At 40.9% G+C, this 22,225-nt stretch overlaps 1 protein-coding gene across 2 annotated transcripts in view; it reads right to left on the bottom strand.

Moving 5' to 3' along the window:
- The window catches only part of DOCK4 (dedicator of cytokinesis 4), a 407,978-nt gene that overhangs the window by 104,639 nt on the left and 281,114 nt on the right, over positions 1-22,225 (bottom strand). For both annotated transcript variants that reach the window (XM_040343815.1, XM_040343816.1), the window contains exons 29-32: positions 21,239-21,339; positions 18,771-18,829; positions 14,711-14,859; positions 7,273-7,358 (exon numbers count right to left, since the gene is read on the bottom strand). In XM_040343815.1, coding sequence (XP_040199749.1) covers positions 7,273-7,358; positions 14,711-14,859; positions 18,771-18,829; positions 21,239-21,339 — 395 coding nt within the window. The remainder of the gene's footprint in view (positions 1-7,272; positions 7,359-14,710; positions 14,860-18,770; positions 18,830-21,238; positions 21,340-22,225) is intronic.

Below are 22,225 nucleotides of genomic sequence, written 5' to 3'. Positions count from 1 at the left end.
AGTTGAACTTGCACACTTTGTCCTCAGCTAGTCAATACAAAATCATCTGCTGAATAGTCCATGTGCCACAATGTCACACAGCACCAGCTTTTACCCAAAGCAATTACAAAGAAAAAAAAAACGTAAAAAAGTGTATTTGTTCCATAACCACTTCAAGACCAGCATGTTACACCCAGTTTGAGTCCAGGCCATTTTTTGGTGCTGTGATATTTTGACTGCCAATTATTTGGTCAATACTGTAACCAAATTAAATTATAATACACACATTTTATATATATATAAAAATAAAACAGATAGGTGGCAATTAATAATTACGTGTCATGTCATTGTTTTTTTTGTTTTTTTACAATCTAAAAAAGGAAAACACCACAACTTAAAAGCATAACATAAAAATGCCAGGAAAGTGTTAACACCACCCAAAGTGATCTCATTTTTGCCACACTTATTGGAAATTTAAAATTGCCAATCTTGAGGTGGTTAAAAAATAAATTATGCTTATCCTTTAAACCTCACCGACTGATACCAAGTGCATGTATTCCATTATAAGTGGAAGAAAGTTCCCTAGGCGATGCAATTGCATTGCACAGAAATTGCATTGTGACTAGATGTCAAGGATGAAATAAATAAAAAAAAATGAAACACCCCAAAATCAATTACGTAATTATTGGTGGTCAGTGGCAATTAAAAAAATAAAAAACACAATAAAAAAAACAATCCCACAATCACTGGTGATCTGTGAAAATGTGAAACCCCCCATCCCTACCCCCCATTATTGGTGGCTGGCAGTCCTTTAAGTACCCAGCCTTACATTAGCTCACAAAGTTTAAGAATTGAATGAATTAATTCTTTCTTCCTTTCTTCTGTTGTGAGTGTAAGGCCTCGTACACACGACCGAGTTTCTCGGCAAAAAACAGCAAGGGAGATATTTTTTTGCCGAGGAAACCGGTCGTGTGTACATTTTCGTCGAGGAAACTGTCGAGAAACTCGACGAGCCAAAAATAAAGCATGTTCTCTATTTCCTTGACGGGAATGGAGAAAATTGGCTTGTCGAGTTTCTCGACGGCTTCACAAGGAACTCGACGAGCAAAACGATGTGGTTCGCCCGTTGAGTTTCTCGGTTGTAAGTACGAGGCCTGAGAGAAAGCTCACCAATGTAAACAGTACTACATTGCTTATACTTGTAATCTCAGTGACTGGTCACAGCAATTAATTGGTACAGGGCCCCTCTCATTGGCTCTGTACATTTTGCCTGTGTTCTGCTGTGCCCATTCGTAGGACTGTGCGTGAGCAAGGCGGGCACATGAGTGCCTACAAACAGGTGCATCCACCTGCCACAGTAGGGGCACCAACCAGCTGTTTGGTTACAACAACCAGTAGTAAAGTGGTCAAATGAGACTGGGCTCCAAAACGTTCATGTACAGTACATCCTAAAGCAGACAAATCCATTTTTTTCGTTAAAACCGTGAGTTTAACGAGATGGATGGGGGTGTCCTCTCTGCTGAGCGATTGTATTCTCTGCCGTCAGAATACACTGATCAGCATTGCAGGCTATAGCCTGCGGCAGTGAGCGAGTAGAGAAAATCCAACAGGGTGGCAGTACAGAAGTCGATCGGTAGATCAACTTCTGTACAACCACAGTCCCCATACATGGATCCAAATTTAACAGGTTTTAGTTTCACACACTAGAATACAAATAGGTTATATTAAAAAAAAAAAAAGATCATGAAAATGATTACTGTATAGAACAATCATTGACAGAATGACAGTACATACAGTGGGGAAAATAATTATTTCATCCCCTGCTGATTTTGTAAGTTTGCCCACTTACAAAGAAATTAAGGGTCTATAATTGTATCATATGTGTATTTGAATTGATAAAGACAGCCAAAAATCCTCCAAAAAACATGATACACATGTTATAAATTTTATTGCAGTTCAGTGAGTAAAATAAGTATTTGATCCCCAAGCAAAACACAACTTAATACTTGGTTGAGAAACCCTTGTTGGCAATCACACATGTAAGACTTTTTTTGTAGTAGGTTACCAGGTTTGCACACATCTCAGGAGGAATTTTGGTCCACTCTTCTTTACATATATTCACTAAATCCTTAAGGTTTCTTGGCTGTTTGGCAACTTTAAGTTTCAGCTCCTTCCATATAGTTGCTATAGGATTAAGGTCAGGAGACTGGCTAGGCCACTCCATGACCTTAATGTGCTTGTTCTTGAGCCACTCCTTTGTTGCCTTGTTTTGGGTCATTGTCATGGTGGAAGACCGATCCCTGACCCATCTTCAGGTGTTTTGGCTGAGGGAAGAAGGTTCTCATCCAATATTTTACAATACGTGGCCCCATCCATAGCAGAGGAAAAGCCCAAAGCATAATGTTTACACCTCCATGCTTGACTGTAGGGATGGTGTTCTTAGGGTCAAAGTCAGCATTTTTTTTCTCCAGACATGATGAGTTAAGTTAATGCCAAGGAGATCAATTTTGGTCTCATCTGACCACAGCACTTTCTCCCAATCCTTCTCTGAATCATTTAGATGTTCATTGGCAAACTTTAGACGGGCCTGTACATCTGCCTTCTTGAGGAGAGGGACCTTGCGGGCGCTACAGGATTTCAATCCATGGAGGCATATTGTGTTGGGATAAGAAGAGGAGAAGGTGCCTCTAAGTGCAGTATTAAAAACGTTTAATGACAACCAAAGCAAATTGCACTTGCAAAATCACAGTGTAAAATGGGTATGTCCAATCGTCTCCTGTCCCTGTGGCTCTGTCTCTTTTAGCTGACCAGCAGCGAGAGAGAGGGTGGATGTGGTGAGCCAGCCCAGGGTGGTCCTATCATCTGAGGCTGAAGTGAAGAGCACACCTCACTAGTGGACAGCATGAGGCGTGGTGATGTCAGGGTGCCGCAACGCATTTTGGAGCGTGCGCAGTGGAGCTCCTTCATCAGACCGATCAGTCTGAAGAGCCTTCTCCTCTTATCCTGCCAGCTTGAGTTGCTTCTACTCTTTAGAAGAGCTGCCCCAGTGTTAGTATAGCACCCCCTATATCTCCTTGGATGACACTACTTCTCCACATTTGAGGATTGATCTCCTGAACAGAAGAAGTGTCCTATGGGATATTATGTTATCAGTGGTTTGTTTGGAGACTGTAGTCCCAACTGCTTTGCGATCATCACAAGCTCCCACCGTGTAGTTCTGGGCTGATCCCTCACTTTTTTCCTTATCATCCTTACCCCATGAGGCAAAATTCTGCATGATGACCTGTATGGTCTTGTAATCCATTCCAGCCTTGAGCAGGTCTACAATCTTGTCCCTGACGTCCTTTGACAGCTCTTCGGTCTTGCCCATGATAGTGAGGTTTGAATGGAAGAAAGGTTCTGTGGACAGGTGTCTTTTATACACACAATGAGCTGTCGTTAGGAGCACCTTCTTAAATTGACAGGACTAATCTGTGTACCACATGAGCACATACTGTAGGCAGTCAGTGAGAGCCAGAATTATTGTTGGTTGGTAGGGGGATCAAATTCTTTGTAAAACTTACAAAATCTGCAGGGGTTCAAATACATATTTTCCTCACTGTATAAATTGTAAGAGTTTCTCTTTTTTATTTATTTTTTTGCCCCAAAAAATGGGAAAAAAACTTAAACTACACAGTAAATTTTCATGTACTTCCTATGTGTAAGGAAAAATGCAGGGAACTGCACCTAGTGTGAATGGGCCCTAAGTTGCATATTTATAAAGTGGTGAATGTGACTTTTCACTAAAAGATTCACTGGGTGGTGGATCACTTTTAAACCACGTGCACCTAGGAGATTTTCCTGCAGAAAATGTTTAGTGATTGTCAAATTCACTGCTTTATAAATATGCCCCTTAGACTTTGTTTTGTATCCTTTTCCTAGTTAAGACGTATGCACTGTATCCTTTATGCAAGGTTTTTCAATTTTTTATTCAACAGCCGATAATAATTTTCCCCTATAAAACAGAGTTTTTTTCCAATTATTTTAACAATTTACTGATGGAGGCCAAATGTAAGGCAACTATTTCTTGATCATACTGATATCTCGCGCTTGTCAGCTTTAAATCCTGCAAGAATGAGATTAACATTCCCAGTTTAAAAGCCTAGCCCTGCCTTGGTATCACAATCTCCTTATCAAAAGCCAGCATTGAGCAAAGTAAGAAATGCTAGTTGAGAGTGACTGCTAATGTTGCATAAAATCTGACCTCAGCAGTGTCCAGGTTATCTAAATTTTTGATTTGGAACAGAATGTCAAGGAAGGGGACTGATGGGGACACCTATCCCATGATTCAAGTACTGGACAGCACCGACCACTGTGTTTAACATCGCCACTGCTTCTTCGAGATTTTTTAAGTTTACCTTTGGTAAACTCAGGAATAACATAACCCAAGTATTAAATTCTTACAAGAACAGCACTTTTCATATGCTTCTATTTTTTCTTTTCTAATACAGGACACCATCCATTTTCCTAAATAACATAATATAATTGCAGTCTATGAATGAAATAAAATTAGTTAAAAGGGCCTGGATAAATTTTCCAAGCATGTTATGTACAGGCATGGGAACTTTAACACTGATAACGGACTGGTAACAGCACTATAAATATTATATACTATTAGCCAGATTCACGTAGTCCGGCGTATTTTTAGGCGGGCGCAGCTCATTTGCACTACGCTGACGTAAAATAGAGCGGCAAGGCCAGTATTCACAAAGCACTTGCTCCCTAAGTTACGTCGGCGTAGCGCAAATGGCCCGGCGTAACCCGCCTAATTCAAAATAGGCAGATAGGGGCGTGCTCCATGTAAATTACCCGTGACCCCATGTAAATGAGGGCCGTTGGTACAGCGCATGCTCAGAATCACGTCGCAAATACTCCTTGCTTTCGACGTGAACGTAACCTACGCCCAGCCCCATTCACGTACGATTACGCAAACGACATAAAATACGACGGCAGTTCCGACGTCCATACTTTGCATAGGCTGCGCCACCTACAGAGGTGTTTTATTTTTACGCCGGCGTATGTCTTACATAAACGGCATAGCTTACTGCGACGTGTGTACGTACGTTCGTGAATCGGCGTATCTTGCTCATTTACATATTCGACGCGTAAATCCACATACACGCCCCTAGCGACCAGCGTAAATATGCAGCTAAGATACGACGGCGTAGGAGACTTATGCCGGTCGTATCTTAGCAACAGTGAAGCGTATCCAAGTTTGAGAATACGCTTAAAGATATGACGGCGCTCATTCGGACTTACGACAGCGTATGTACTGATACGCCGTCGTAAGTCTCTAGGAATCCGGCTAATAGTATATACATTTTACGTTTATTACTAACTGTTTGATAAAAATATAGTACGATCGTGAATACAGTCCCAGTTTTAAGTAATAGATTTTTTTAAACAGTCTGCAGCAGGCATCCAGAATTGCCAAACAATTACTGAAGCCATCACTCCTTTCCTTCTTTACAAGATTTTATCACAGGTGGCAGCTGCACTAAATTTACTGCTGCCAACTGCTGCCCACATAACCACATTAAAAACTGGTTTCTTGAACAGGCCTCAAATGGCATTGCTGCCCTTCATTAGATCAGTGTTGGACTTTTCCCTGAATGGTTATTTAGGTAAATACTATGACCGCGGCTATTATTATCACTTGCATAAAGGCTAGCAGTAAATAAATACATGGTGGATGTAAATGAATATAACTTGCTTGAACAAAAAGTTGTATATGATACAGTGGCATAGAATTAAACGTTAAATCGATTTTACAAACTTAAAGAGGGGGTTCACCCTATAATTTTCTTTTTTTCTAGCATTAAATTAAGCATAGTAGCGCGAGCTACAGTATGCCTTTATTTTTATTTTTTTGCCCCGTACTCACTGTGCAATCCTATAGTGAAGGATTCCCCGCGGGGAATGGGCGTTCCTATCCAGAGGGAAGATGATTGACGGCCGGCTCTGGCGCGTCACGCTTCTCCGGAAATAGCCGAAATAGGACTTGGCTCTTCACGGCGCCTGCGCATAGTCTGTGCGCAGGCGCCATATAGCGCCGTGAAGAGCCGAGACCTACTCCGGCTATCTTCGGGGAGCGTGACGTGCCATAGCCGGCCGTCAATCATCTTCCCTCTGGATAGGAACGCCCATTCCCCACGGGGAGTCGGAATCTTCACTATAGGATTGCACAGTGAGTACAGGGCAAAAATAAATAAATAAAGGCATACTGTAGCTCGCGCTACTATGCTTAATTTAATGCTAAAATGTTGTTATTGTGGGTGAACCACCGCTTTAAATACATCATCATGAGACACTGCAGTTCTGTGCCTCTCAGTTTATCCACAAAAAAAGTCTTGTTGTCTAATCCATAGTTTATGACACAGGATGCAGAGAAATGCAAACAAAAGGCTTATTTATAAAGAAAATAGCCATTAAAGAAAAAATTGTTACAAAACAACAACAACTTTGACTCACATGTACAAATTGTTGTGTTGGTTAGAAAGTAAAAAATTAACACCGAAACTGGTTTTCATTTCATTAAAAAAAATCCACGTTCACGCTGAATTCAGAATGAATGAAACGATGAAAAGTGATGAAAGGTCTTCAGTCATATAGAAGCTCATAGCACTTTAAAAGCGATAAGTATTTTATTGGAGATTAACAGCAGCTTTCTCTGCTGCTAATTAGAGGATGCCAGAAGCATCATACACAGCAAGTACCGAGAAGCAGCATCCCTCACAAGCATTCTCTTCTCTAAATCAAGAACAGCAGAAAAAAAATACCTCGACTATACTAATACAGGACTATCCTTGATGGTACAAAAAAAGCACAATGGAGTTCGGGATAAAAAAACACGTAGTAAATACTACATGCACAGTCATACAGTACTGCTAAAAACAACAACTCATCATTAATCCACAGAAGTTTGAGTGATGACAAACAGCATATTTCTTGGCAATTTAAATCAACACAGAAAAAAAAAAACATTTAATGAAGCATCTGTCTGGTACTTTTTATACCTTCTCCAGTAAACACAACATGCCAACTCACCACCCACACATAAACCTCTCATTCTCTTTCATCAATAAACTACAACCCAACAGATCCTGCATTAGCAGCCCCTCTAGATACTGTGGTTACATTTACAAAGATGAGCCATATAGTGATGAGACTGATCTGTAATAGAACATTGACATATCTAGTTCACCTGCTCCAAGTAGAAAAATTCAAGTGAATTACATTTTCAGGATTACTTACATGCTGTTGAAGAGCTCCCGGTAGGTTTCGTCACCTCGTCCTTCAGACATCAGGCTGTCCAATTTGTCAATTAGCTTTGCTTCAACCTCAAAGAGATACATAAAAGGTGCTTTGTTTTATTGTGCATGAATTCCTCCAGGGCTCAGTGCCCCCTGTGTGCTTAGCTAATCAGAATTCAGTATTGGCTTGTCATAGGTCACACTGTCACCCCTGTTAAGCTGCCACAGATCCACAAGAACGTTCTCAGGGATAACTGTCATAGAACAGTGTGACTTTAAACTACAGGCTGAGTAGCAGGAGCTGATACTGCTGCTAACGCAGCTCGCTATATATGGATTCACACACAAAAAAAGTGCAGCCCAGTTAAATTGCCTTAATTTTTCCTGCAGGGTTTCATTTCATGCAAGACATATTCTGACACACTCCTTCATTACTGGATTTTGGAAACCTTTACCCAGTTTCTGCAGAATTATACATATACTGCATCCATAACAAAAACATGGTATAACATATGATATTTATACAGATCATTGTTCTTAGGTCAGAGATATTTGTGCCAGAAATAGTTACATGATTTTTTGTTTTACCAATGGAATCTGATCAATGAAAGGTGATCTATATGTACTGAAACATCTAAAGGAATGATATACAGTATTTACTTGTGCAAAGCTATTTTAATATATATTAATCAAAAATTTATTTTTTTCATGCCTGTTATTTTTATTGTCTATATATATATATAAATATATAAATATATATATATATATATATATATATATATATATATATATATATATATATATATATACATACACACACAGTGAGGAAAATAAGTATTTTAACACCCTGCTATTTTGCAAGTTCTCCCACTTGGAAATCATGGAGGGGTCTGAAATTGTCATCGTAGGTGCATGTCCACTGTGAGAGACATAATCAAAACCAAAAATTCCAGAAATCACAATTTATGATTTTTTAAATATTTATGTGTATGATACAGCTGCAAATAAGTATTTGAACACCTGTCTATCAGCTAGAATTCTGACCCTCAAAGACCTGTTAGTCTGCCTTTAAAATGTCCACCTCCACTCCATTTATTATCCTAAATTAGATGCACCTGTTTGAGGTCATTAGCTGCATAAAGACACCTGTCCACCCCATACAATCAGTAAGAATCCAACTACTAACATGGCCAAGACCAAAGACACTAGAGACAAAATTGTACACCTCCACAAGGCTGGAAAAGGGCTACGGGGAAATTGCCAAGCAGCTTGGTGAAAAAAGGTCCACTGTTGGAGCAATCATTAGAAAATGGAAGAAGCTAAACATGACTGTCAATCTCCCTCGGACTGGGGCTCGATGCAAAATCTCACCTCGTGGGGTCTCAATGATCCTAAGAAAGGTGAGAAATCAGCCCAGGACTACACGGGAGGAGCTGGTCAATGACCTGAAAAGAGCTGGGACCACCGTTTCCAAGGTTACTGTTGGTAATACACTAAGACGTCATGGTTTGAAATCATGCATGGCACGGAAGGTTCCCCTGCTTAAACCAGCACATGTCAAGGCCCGTCTTAAGTTTGCCAATGACCATTTGGATGATCCAGAGGAGTCATGGGAGAAAGTCATGTGGTCAGATGAGACCAAAATAGAACTTTTTGGTCATAATTCCACTAACCGTTTTTGTAGGAAGAAGAATGATGAGTACCATCCCAAGAACACCATCCCTACTGTGAAGCATGGGGGTGGTAGCATCATGCTTTGGGGGTGTTTTTCTGCACATTGGACAGGGCGACTGCACTGTATTAAGGAGAGGATGACCGGGGCCATGTATTGCGAGATTTTGGGCAACAACCTCCTTCCCTCAGTTAGAGCTTTGAAGATGGGTCGAGGCTGGGTCTTCCAACATGACAATGACCCGAAGCACACAGCCAGGATAACCAAGGAGTGGCTCTATAAGAAGCATATCAAGGTTCTGGCGTGGCCTAGCCAGTCTCCAGACCTAAACCCAATAGAGAATCTTTGGAGGGAGCTCAAACTCTGTGTTTCTCAGCGACAGCCCAGAAACCTGACTGATCTAGAGAAGATCTGTGTGGAGGAGTGGGCCAAAATCCCTCCTCCAGTGTGTGCAAACCTGGTGAAAAACTACAAGAAATGTTTGACCTCTGTAATTGAAAACAAAGGCTACTGTACCAAATATTAACATTGATTTTCTCAGGTGTTCAAATACTTATTTGCAGCTGTATCATACAAATAAATAGTTAAAAAAATCATACATTGTGATTTCTGGATTTTTTTTTTTGATTATGTCTCTCACAGTGGACATGCACCTACGAGAACAATTTCAGACCCCTCCATGATTTCCAAGTGGGAGAACTTGCAAAATAGCAGGGTGTTCAAATACTTATTTTCATCACTGTATATATATTTTTCAAGTATTTTTTAAAATTTCAAGTCCTGAGCTACTAGCCAGGCCTCAAGGGTTACTCGCCACCAGTGCCCCACTCAACCCCTACCCTTCCCCTAATTCCACCCCTAGACATGCCCTCATAAATTATCTCATGAAATTACTTAAATGTTTTATGCAGAAATAAGTTACAAAAGAAATATTAACAATAACTTTATCAGTGCAGCCTCACCTGTGCCCCTCAATGCAGCCTCACTGTGCCCATTGCAGCCACACTGCTCCCACTATCGCAGCCACACTGCGCCCACTATCGCAGCCACACTGCGCCCGCTATCGCAGCCACACTGCGCCCACTATCGCAGCCACACTGCGCCCACTATCGCAGCCACACTGCGCCCACTATCGCAGCCACCCTGTGCCCACCATGCCCATTGCAGCTTTACCATGCCCATTGCACGGTGTCATGTGGAGTCCCCCAAGGATCCCCCCTGTCACCGGTGCTTTTCAACATCTATCTTCGCCCTCTCTTTGATATTATCAGTAGCCAATAACTACTCTATCACTCTTATGCAGACGATACGCAACTGTATTTTCGCATCTGCAACAAAAAGGATCATCATCCCAGTTTAGAGAAATGTCTCTCTTTGATAGAAAACTGGATGACAAAGAGTTATCTTAAACTCAACAGTTCAAAAACAGAACTCCTTATGTTTCACGCCAGCCGAAAGAGTCAACTGGCAACAACCTGGACACCCCCGCCCATTCTGGACCAAATCATCACCCCTAGCTCCAAAGTCAAAAGTCTCGGGGTCATCTTCGACACCTTCATGACAATGGACGCACAAATAGGGTCAGTAGTCAGCGGAGCGCACCATCTGTTGCGCCTACTACGCAGACTTATTCCATTTATCCCCAAAGAAGACGTAGCAGTCGTGGTGGGAACAATCGTGAATTTCAGACTGGACTATGCTAACGCCCTGTACCTCGAACTCCCAAAGTACCAAATCTCCCGTCTGCAAGTCGTTCAGAATACGGCCGCCAGACTGGTGACTGGGAAAAAAAAATGGGAATCAATCTCACCTTCATTGAGAACCCTTCACTGGCTGCCAGTAAAAGACAGAATTGCATTTAAAGCACTCTGCCTGACACATAAGTGCATCCATGGGAAGGCTCCGCAATATCTTTGCGACAAGATAGAACCTCACAATTCAAATCGCGTTCTGCGATCCACCGACCAAAATCTGGTCAGGGTACCAAAAACAAAATACAAGTCCAAAGGAGAAAGAAGGTTTGCTTTTCAGGGTCCTAGACTATGGAACGCTTTACCAACCATCATTCGCTTGGAGGAAAACCACCTGACTTTCAGAAGACAGATCAAAACTCTGCTCTTTTGATGTCATGAGACACGAACAACTAGCGCCCAGAAGCGATTCAGTTCGCATGCGCCGCGCTTTATAAGTTTTTCATTCATTCATTCATTCATTGCAGCCTCACTGTGTCCTTCGCCTGTGCAGAGGAATGCATGGCTGGAGGAAGAGGAGATCCACAGGATAGCACGCTGTTAGCAGCGCTTACATTATAATTGTCTCCGCTCTGCTCGACATAGCCTCGCCTCCTCCTGACCCCATGCCTGTGATAGATGAAACTAATACCAGCATTGGACCAGCATTCTATCTATCACAGGCACAGGTCAGGAGGAGGCGGGGCTGTTTCGAGCAGAGCGGAGACAATTATAATGTAAGCGCTGGTAACAGCGTGCTATCCCACGGCTCTCCTCCTCCATGCTCTCTTCCCCTGGGTGAATCGATGGGAGAACGGCTGCCAATCAACCCTGCCGGCGGTGCTCTCCACCCTCTTCCAGGCAGGCAGCCCAGCTCGCAAGCCCTCATTTTACACTCGCAAACTGCAAGTAGGCGAGTGGAAAATTTGAGGGCTGTATGTGTATATATATATATATATATATATATATATATATATATAGTATTTATTGGCGCATAGCACGCACAGGCATATAACACGCACCCTAACTTTAAGAGGAAAGTTTCAGGAAAAACACTTTCCACAGCCCCCTGCATATACCACGCAGGCACAGTTTACCCTCTATTTTCAAGGTAAAAAAGTGAGTGTTATATGCCAATACAGTATATATATATATATATATATATATATATATATATATATATATATATATTAGTGCTGTCAGTTAAACGCGTTATTAACGGCGTTAACACAAACCCATTTTAAGGCCGTCAATTTTTTTATCGCGCGATTAAGGAGGTTCACCCTTTAAAACATTTTTTTTTTTGTCAGCACGTACCTCTTAACCCTTTCACGCCGACGGGACGCATATATGCGTCCTCGGCGTTCGGGGGTTATACCGGGATGATGCCTGCAGCCGCAGGCATCATCCCGGTACCGTTGTTTAGAGCGGGCGATCGGCTATCCAAACATAACAACCAATGCGGCTAAAAGCTGCTCGGTTGTTATGCCGGAGGAGCGGGAGGGGACATCCCCCCCTCCCGCCACCTTTCACCGCTCTGACCGGGCCTCCCGTCCCACCGGGAGACCCGATCCTCCATCCGCCGCGTTCTGTGTTAAGGCGGAGACTGACACTAAGCCATAAACGGCTTTGATTCAGTCTCCGCATTGAAACCACGGAAGCGGCGTCATGACGTCACTTCCGGGTTTCTCGGCTGCCAACGGCGCCGGATTTAAAAAAGTACACAGTATTCAGAATCGCCGTTTTTGGCGATCTGAATACTTTGAAGTGCAAAGGAGGGCTCGGAGGTCTTTTAGACCCCGATCCCTCCATAAAGAGTACCTGTCACCACCTATTGCTGTCACAAGGGATGTTTACATTCCTTGTGACAGCAATAAAAGTGATCAAAATGTAAAAAAATTTAAAAAAAACACAATTTAATATTATAAAAAATAAATAAATAAATAAGAAAACAAAAAAAAAATGTTTTAAAGGGTGAACCTCCTTAATCGCGCGATTAATCGTGAGTGAACTATGACATTAATGCGATTAATCGTGATTAGAAATTTTAATCGCTTGACAGCACTAATATATATATATATATATATATATATATATATATATATATATATACACACACTGTATCTGAATTTACTTTTTTCTTAAGACAATAAAAATAACAGGCATGAATATTAATGCTACAGCATTCCACATATATAAAAATACTTTTAATATAAGCAGGTTCAAATACTGCAGTGCACAATATTTATCAATACAGTGGGGTTTATTTACTAAAGGCAAATCCACTGGCAAGTGCACTGGGAAGAGAAGTCCCTGTAGATCCGAAGGGAACATGAAAAAACAGTATTTTTGCTTGTACATGATTGGATGATAAAATCAGCAGAGCTTCCCTTCATTTCCCTCGGATCTACAGTGACTGCACTTGTAGAGCAGAGTGGATTTGCCTTTAGTAAATCAACCCCAGTAATTCATAATTGAGCAATACCCATTAGTGAATATTTAACACATATTGGGCTTGGTACACACCTATGCAGTTTGATTTTGATCTATTACTGCAGTGAATTTTGCATTTTTAAAAACACCTTTTTGACGCATTTTTCACACATTTTTATATGTGTTTTGCATTTGTATTATTTGCGGTGTCGCACCGATTCAGACAGTGCCATGCCGGCAATTACCACCTTTTTGATATGTCAAATTGCTCTAATATGAACCACGGCTAAGGCTATGTTTACACTAGCTGCAACTCACAGCATAGGTCTGATGCATGTCTTCATCACCATTTCCGGTGCGAATCAGGTCCGAATTTTATGCCTGAATTCGTACCTGAAACGAACCAGAAGATGCACAGGACCATTCTGCAATTCGGACCATGGCCACCCTGGAGCCGTGTGAACTGGCTCCACTAAAAAACGCCGGTCACACTCTCCTGTCATGCAAATTGGATGCAGGGAAATTCGCATCAGTGTCGATGTTTAAAAACTGTTCTGAAGCAGCAAACACTGACTAACTGTATTTTGTAAGTATGAAAAACATACTGACTTACAGAATCTATGCATTCAAACATTTAATTTATTGCCATATAGCAAGCCAAGAAACATACAAATCGCCCTTTTCCAGCAAGAAATCATGGATTAAACACAGGGTCCATTTAAATGGCCTATCAATCACAGAATTGGTGATAAATACAAGTTATTCTGAGCACCCAGAAATTATGTCCTTTACATAGCACAGTGCAATTGTTCCAATATCAAGCAGACTAAAGAGCATCAGCCCAAGGGTTAATGACATTGCTCCTGCACAGAAATCAAAGTCATTTATTCTGTGTGCGTTAAACAATGTTTCAAATCGATGTGCCTATGGAGCAGCATGATGGTGGGTGTATAGAAATGGTCTGAGACAGCAGGAGAAAAATCGAGTGGGAGCTGCAAAAGTACTTGGAACACTTAGCAAGTCTCTACGCTGGAAAATAACGTTTGGCCTAAATAAATGCATGAAACTTTAATCTGACATGATATCTCTGGGCGCAGTTTAATAAAAATGCTTATAAGCAGTACAAGCATGTTCACAAACTGATGACTTTAGTACAGTGTAACTGGTGATGACTAGCCACACAAACACTTGCTTCATATGAACCTCTGTCAGAAATGAAGGCATTCTGCAGTTCTGTGGAACATGCAGAAACCCAAACAAAGCTAAAAAAAACTATATATATTCACTGACCCCTATAGAGGATGGAACTTGTGATCATTATTGGCATTACAACATTAAAAAAAATTCAGATTGCACTATTTTTAATGTCATCCTCAATCCAACTGTTATATATCTAGGACTCATTCCTGTGAATGGTAAGAATGATAGGGATCAGCTGCCAATACTAACAAAAACAACGCAATTCAAGCCTCGCAATCAGCAAATGAACGTCATTGTATCTACATCTCTACATAGTCACCTAATAGATTTCAGTTTTAAAAGATCAAAAGATTCATAGAAAATAAGAAACAAAGTGTTATTAATTTGCTTCTAATGTTAGGTACCTGTTTAAAGTTGCCACTTCGTCTCTGCTCCCAGTCCATCATGTCGTGGAAAATGGGGATCATAACATTCCGCAAGTCTGGCTGAGGTATCAGGGTTACCTCCAGGAATGGACCAATTAAGGCTGGGATAAAGTGCAACTTGTGTTCACCTGTGAAAAAACACAAGAGGTCACAGAAAACAACACGGCTACTTACTGCTTCCTACTAATAAGTGGCTGGTATAGCATATAGACACCTCCTAAAAGTGAACGATCTTTTAATTATCAAACTCATAATACTAAATTCATTATGCTCAAGACCAAACACCTATTTTTTTTACTTATTAATATTTTAAACTTATAGTGTTCTTATCTTGTGGCCATGTGCAAAGAATATTTTTTGTAACTGTAGAAAATACAATTAAAGCATAAGTTCACCTTTGGGAACGTGTTACATGTTTCGCCCGATTTTAGGGTGGTGCATGCAACACGTTCCCATTGCTGGAGTCACTCCCTGCTGCCCTCTTTCCCTGTGACAGCTTTACGGGGAGAAGTACCTTGCACCCGCTGTCACTATTTAAAAAGAATGCAGCCGTGCGGAGCTCCGCCTACACAGCCATGTCATTCATTCACAGAGTTCTGTGACTGAACAAACTATAAGTCCTGACATCCTTTGCGGCCGTCAGTTTGAAGTTCTCAATGAACTACCATGGTGCTGTTGATCACTCTGGTAGTTCATTGAGTCTTCCTGTCAGTGTGAAACTGCCTGGCCTTTACCTGCAAAAAAATGTGCATTTTTTTTTTTAAACGTGAACTTATCCTTTAAAACATTTTCAACACATCAACGACTAATGCACTCAATGGCATAGCAAACACTGATGGTGCAGCCCCATCATTTCCCACCGATGCAGCCCCATGAGTGCCTATCAGTGCCCATCAATGGAGCCTGTAAGTGCAGCCTCATCAGTGCCCCCTTACCAGTGCCCATCAATTCAGCCACATCATTGCTTATAAGTGCAATTTATTAGTGCAGCCTCATCAGTGTCCAGTGGTGCAGCTTCATCAGTGCCCACCGGTGCAGCCCATCAGTGCTCACAGTACCCACCAGTGCAGCCTCAATTGTACCCATCAGTGCAGCCTCATCGGTACCCATCAGTGCAGCCTCATCGGTACCACCCACCAGTGCCTATCAATTGCAGCACATCAGTGCAGCCTCTCAGTGCCCATCAGTGCAGCCTCATCGGTGCCCATCAATGCAACCTATCTCTGTAAGAGAATCACATGAAGGAGAGCCCGCTGGATCACAGAGAGGATCACCCACTGTGACACAGCTTGTATCTGAAACGCAGGCCGCTGTCAAACAAAGCCCCACCTCCTGGACCGGTTCCTATGATAGATGTCAGAATGCTTCAATTTCCCTGTGTCTTGTCACATTCGGCTCTCCATCACAGATTTCTGCGGAAGTGACGTTCCGTCGCCACCATCTTGCTACACCCCACACTCCTGCACAGTAATGATAGAGTGTGAACGTGGCAAGCAGACATCTTGTTACACCTACCAGAGTTTTAGATTTCACAGTTATTTTCAACACAAAACAGAGCTTATATGCTTTAATACAGTATTTGTAAATCTGACTGACTGTTTACATGTTAAATGTGAAAATCAGAGGTGTTCTGTCACATTAGCAACCATGTAAGGACAGCAGGTTTGCTGCTGCTTTTAAAATTTAACATCTAAACAGTCTGTCGGATTTCCAAATACTGTATTTAAACATATAAGCTTTGTTTTGTGTTGAAAATAATTGTGAAATCTAAAACTCTGGTGGGTGTAACAAGATGTCCGCTTGCCCCCTTCACACTCTATCATTACTATGCAGGAGTGTGGGGTGTAGCAAGATGGCGGCAACGGAATGTCACTTCCGGAAGCAATCTGTGATGGGGAGCTGAATGTGACAAGACACCGGCATTGGACCGAAGTGCTGTCTTTCATTGGAGCCAGTCCAGGAAGTGAGACTTGTTTCAGATACAAGCTGTGTCAAAGAAGTAGTTCCCATCTCTGTGTGATCAAGCCTCTCCCTTCCCCACAGTTTCCCGTCTTCACTGGGAGGATAATTGGCTCCTTATCAACCCTGCCTGCTGGCGAAAATCAGATGCAGCTCCACACTCGCCCAAAGCTAAATTCCACTCGCCAAATTCGAGCAGGCGAGTGAAAACTTTGAAGGTTGATCTGGAGGCACAAGGCAGACAGAGGATTGTTTTCATATGGTTGGTACTGCAACTTTACCTGACTATGTTATGCAGTTTCCCTGCTCATATACTTAAGCAAACCCTGGACTATTTCTTCGGCCCCCAGTGGTGTACCACTGGTACTCTACACGTAAAAGATGGCATCACGAATAGGCAAACACATGTTTTGCAATGGGGCCTTTTAGCCCCCGTTCACAATTAATCCGACTTTGAAATAGTGCAACTTCACTTTCAGTAGCACAATTTCAAAAACGCATGTCAGTACATATCCAGGTCTGACTTGGCTGACATATGTGCGACTTCATGCACAGATGTCTATTCAAGTCACACCTTAAATCGTCAAAATAGTGCAGGGACTTTTTTTTAATTGGTGGGGCATCACACTGGTTTGAAAAGTTCCATTGCCGACAATAGGGTGAAACTTGTCATATTACTTTGACCATAGGCTCACCAATTCGTGAAAAGCTGCATCTAAAAATGTTCAAACAATTTCAGAATAATATCTCTCAACGTAAATTGCAAAGACTTTAGATATATCATCTTCTACAGTAAATATCATCATCAAAAGATTTCCAGAATCTAGAGAAATCTCTATGTGCAAGGGACAAGACCAAAACGCAATATTAGATGCCCGTGATCTTCAGGCCCTCAGACGGCACTGCATTGGCCCAGTGACGATACTATTAAAAATGACTGTCTTTGAATGCAGTTCACCGTGCCATCCAAAAATGAAAATTAAAGCTCTGTCATGCAAAGAAGCCATATCTGAACGGGATTCATAAATGTCACCATCTTCTCTGCAACAGACCATATTAAATAAGCTTTAGCCCAAAGTGGTAAACTGTTCTGTGGTCAGAAGAATCGAAATTGGACATGTTTGCCAACCCTAGGTGCCACGTCCTCCAGACAAAAAGAGAAGAGGTTCTTTCTAGCTGGTTATCGGTGCTCAGTTCTTGAAACAAAAAATACACAAAGACGACCCAGGACTGTTGAGCAGTCAGAATCCTATATCAGGCAAGAATGGATAACATTCCGCTCCCAAAACTCCAAATGATATCCTTAGTTGCCAGAAGTTTACAGAGTGTTAATAAAAGAAAAGTGAATGCTACACCATGGTGGAGATGGCCCTGTCCCAAGATTTTGGAGAAATGTTGCTGCCATCAATTTCAAAAAAATGGTTTATGAGATTTACAAATCATTGCATTTTGGTTGTATGTAGACTTTACACAACATCCTAACCTTTTTGGAACTAGGGTTGTATAATGCATGAGAATGTGTTACCGACTATAAGCAGCATGATGCATGAGTGGCTAGGCGCTGCCTCTGGAGACCTTCACCTATAATGTATATTTGCTATGTAGTTTCAATTAAAGTTACTCTGTTTTATTAACCAACAATAATGGAGGCAGCAAGGACAAGAGCTAGATATGTGGCTGGCACCAATTTACACAATGTTCTAGAAAGGTCACATTTTCTTATGTGCATGCGTCTCCACCAAAATCCTAAAAATACTTTAATTAATGTGATATGTCTGTAAAGAATAAAAAGAGAGCAAAGAATAAATATCCCCACCCCATTTTTTTGTTTCAGGAATTAGGGAATAATGTAGATTTTAACATTTGTGACTCTTTAAACAGCATTAATGAGTCAGGCACAGATGCAGGTGGGAGGTAATCCTCTGGCCAAAACATGTAATAGTCACTTACAACTGTCAGAGAGTTCTAATAAATCAGGACAGAATGAGTATAATCTTATCATACAGGACATTTAAGTGTACGAAAGCAATGACTATGATTAAATTGCAGCTCAACCATATGGTATAAATGATCGTCCTACCTAAATTCTGCCACATACTGAAGATTTCACAGCCCATTGTCACACGCATGTCGCCATACCTAAAAAAGACAATGCTATGAACAAATAGTATATGGGGAGGTCAGAGAGAAATGTTTAATATATGACACACACAGGTGTTTTTATCTGCAACCAATGAAAATGCTAAAATCAATGGCGATACCGGTTCAGGTCCATGCTTTTCTGGATTTCAATTTTTTGGAACTTCCTGTTGTTGAACAACAACTTCATATTTTGCTAACCTTATTTTATAAAATACATATAAATGCATGTAAGCCTGGCATAATGTGATGGCACAATGCATGCATTTACAGATTGCTAGATGTAAGAAATGTTCTGTATACACATGTACAAAAAATAAGACCACCATCATTAACCACTTAAGGATCAGAAGTATTTGCCCCCTTAATGACCAGGCCATTTTTGGCAATACGGTACTGCATCACTTTAACTGACAAAATAAAAACAGCAGAGGTGATAGAATACCCCCCAAAAAATATATCAATTTTGTTTGGGGGTATTTTTAACCTTCTTTTTATTTTTTGCGCTATAGAGCGACAATTTTGAAAAAAAAATATATATATTTTTTACTATAATAAATATCCAAATAATAATAATAATTTAAAAAAATGTATTCTTCATCGGTTTAGGCCAATATGTATTCTTCTACATATTTTTCCATCTGTGTCCCATAGGGGAGATTTCCCTTTACTTTATCTCATAGCCACAACAGGAAGCACGAATAAATTCCTCCAAAGTGAGGGCATCCCTGGTAATCACCAGAAGATTTTCAAACTATTTCTGTTCTACTGACCACCCACAAGTTGTGATTTTCTTTCACTATCAGATATAATGGTAACCAGAACAAATAGAAGGGGTGAATCTCCCCAACAGGGACACAAGGAGCAAATAAAACCTGACAGGTGTTCTAATCACTCTCCGCTTTATCTAAAACTAAAAAAAAAAAATTTTGCCTTCAGTTAAACTTTATAGCATTATGAATAATAAATAAGCACTTCTGATTCAGATTTACTCTGCAGGAGATAAGTAAATGTTTACCAATTTCTCCAGCCTCAAAAAAAAAGTGAGGAGACCAGCAAGAAGAGAGGGTGGTCTCTACCCTGGGACTGTAAACAATGCATGCGGGGTGCTGCCATTTTGTTTACACTTCCAGCGAGTGACTGCAGTGGCGTTAGACAGCACTGTAAACTTGTATTCCATTCATAACTCCAGGTAGTCCTGGGCACCAGATGACCAAGTTTATGGTCACTGAAGCGACTATAAACTTACTAACTCTGAAAATTATGTGGATGTAATGGTTACTGTCTTACTGACCTACCCTGATGCAAGTAGTTCTGTTCAGACATAACCCTTACATCCACGGCAGTAAATGGGTTAAAAGCATGGGTTATATTTAAATTTTTTATTCATACTTACCTCGGTGGATGGAGCATCAGACTGATTCTCCATCTGTCCCCTGCCATCTCTGCACTGAGAACCGAGCCACAGAACATCGCCTATGGCTCGGTTCCGACAGATCCCTGAGAGGAAAGCTGTCAGTCAGCATTTTTCCTCTTTGCTTCTCCATGCTCATTGGAGCGCTGACCAGTGGAGAAGCGGGGAGAAGCAGATGGCGGATCCCGACTTGGAAGTCGTGATGACACGCTGCCCTGACTGATGGCAGTGATGTCAGCGGACTTCAGACCGCTCTCAGCTGAAAACGGGTCACAGGAGTGCTAAACTAATTGCAGTCCTGTGACCCAGAGGAGAAGCCCAGCCTAAAAAGCTTAGGCTTGACTTCTCCTTTAAGGACTCACACTCTCTCCAACATGTATATAGCACAAGGACATTTGTGAAAGTAAAGAAGTTCTACTTCTTTAATGGAAGTGTCCTGTTAACAAATGCTGGAATATGTTTCATGGCAACTGTTCTACTGTATTGGCGACAGTAAAAATCTTTAAGAGCACCCCCTAACCACTGAGAGTAAAACCGTGGTATACTGAGTAAGTAGACATTACTTGACATTTGAAAATTAGATTGCATGCTTTGATGCATGAAATACAATAATCTTTTGGAACTAATACGCTGCATTTCTGTCAATGGTTTCCTCCCCTGGACAGCAAGGGAAAAATGCATTGAACCAAGTAAAGAGAGATTCTGTTGCCGGCGAGTTTTCTCCAATGACAGGATCGCGAAGGTCACACTGGCCTCAAATTAACCAACAACTATTAATAATTTCCTTTTGGGATTAATAAAGTATTCTGATTCTGAACAGATTGTATAATTAGAATGTAATATAGGCAACTAAAATCTGGTTTACAGTATTGCCCAGGTCAGTCACTGTCTCTTCTTGACCTGAACAATTCAATGTCTTTTCAGACAAACAAGTTTTGGATTATTGCATTTAGACACAATTAAAAATAAAAGAACAAATGAAAACCCAAACGTACTTTTCAAGGACCTTTTTCATCTTGGAAGGGGTAAACATTTCCAACTGCAGACATGTCTGGTTTATGAAAATAACTGCAAGGTAAAAGTATGAATCCCAAATCTGTATGTGGGAAATGAAAAGGCAAATTAAAAAAATTATGAACACAAAATCAAACCAAACAGACTTGCATAGATAAACCTATACTTTAAAGGGATGTATTGTATCCTGCATCTAGTAGTAAAACTCAAATTTTGCAGAAAAAAATTATACTTTAATTAACAGTCCTAAACATAACACGTCACTAAGAAAGCCTTTGACTGGATCGTATGGCCCTTCTCAGTCATATACTTGAAAAATTTGGTCACACCTTTCTACCTGGATCAGAATTCTTTAAATCCAACCCTCAGCCTTCTTAAAGTGAATGATAATATATGGGACTCCTTTTCCATACAAGGAACATGGCAACTGTTCCACAGATCGAGATTCAGTGATACAGAACTTCAGAGTCTACTAAGGCTTTAAAGTCAATCAGAGGAAATAATGGTCTTCTTGACCGGTAATTCAGATTTAGGCATGAATGAATTCTGTCCTCTGAAATTTACTCATTAATTTAGATACCAAGGGTAGAAATACAACTACCTATATATTGAAAACAACCTATTTTCTGTTATCACGGCCTATAAACATAGACTAGCTGTCTGGACAGATCTCCATCTTAATTTTATCAGAAGGATCAATTTATTTAAAATGGTGTTTCTCACAAAATTTCTTAAATATTCCAATTACCCTGCCTGTATTCCCAAATGCATTTTTCAAGAACTAACTAACTCCTTGATATCCTTATTTGTCTGGCACCCAAACCTCCCAGATGCTCCCCTATCCATTTTGCCACTTCACAAGGGGGTTTGGCACTATCAGACATACTGAGATACCACTATACCTCTCAGTTGGCACACTGGTGGTTATTTCCACAACTTAATAATGCAGTCACAGCAAAGGAGGAAAG

Source organism: Rana temporaria, chromosome 3, assembly GCF_905171775.1.
Source record: "Rana temporaria chromosome 3, aRanTem1.1, whole genome shotgun sequence".
Lineage (NCBI taxonomy): Eukaryota > Metazoa > Chordata > Amphibia > Anura > Ranidae > Rana > Rana temporaria.
The sequence above is the reverse complement of the archived record's forward strand: the minus strand, read 5'-3'. Positions and strand labels throughout refer to the sequence as shown.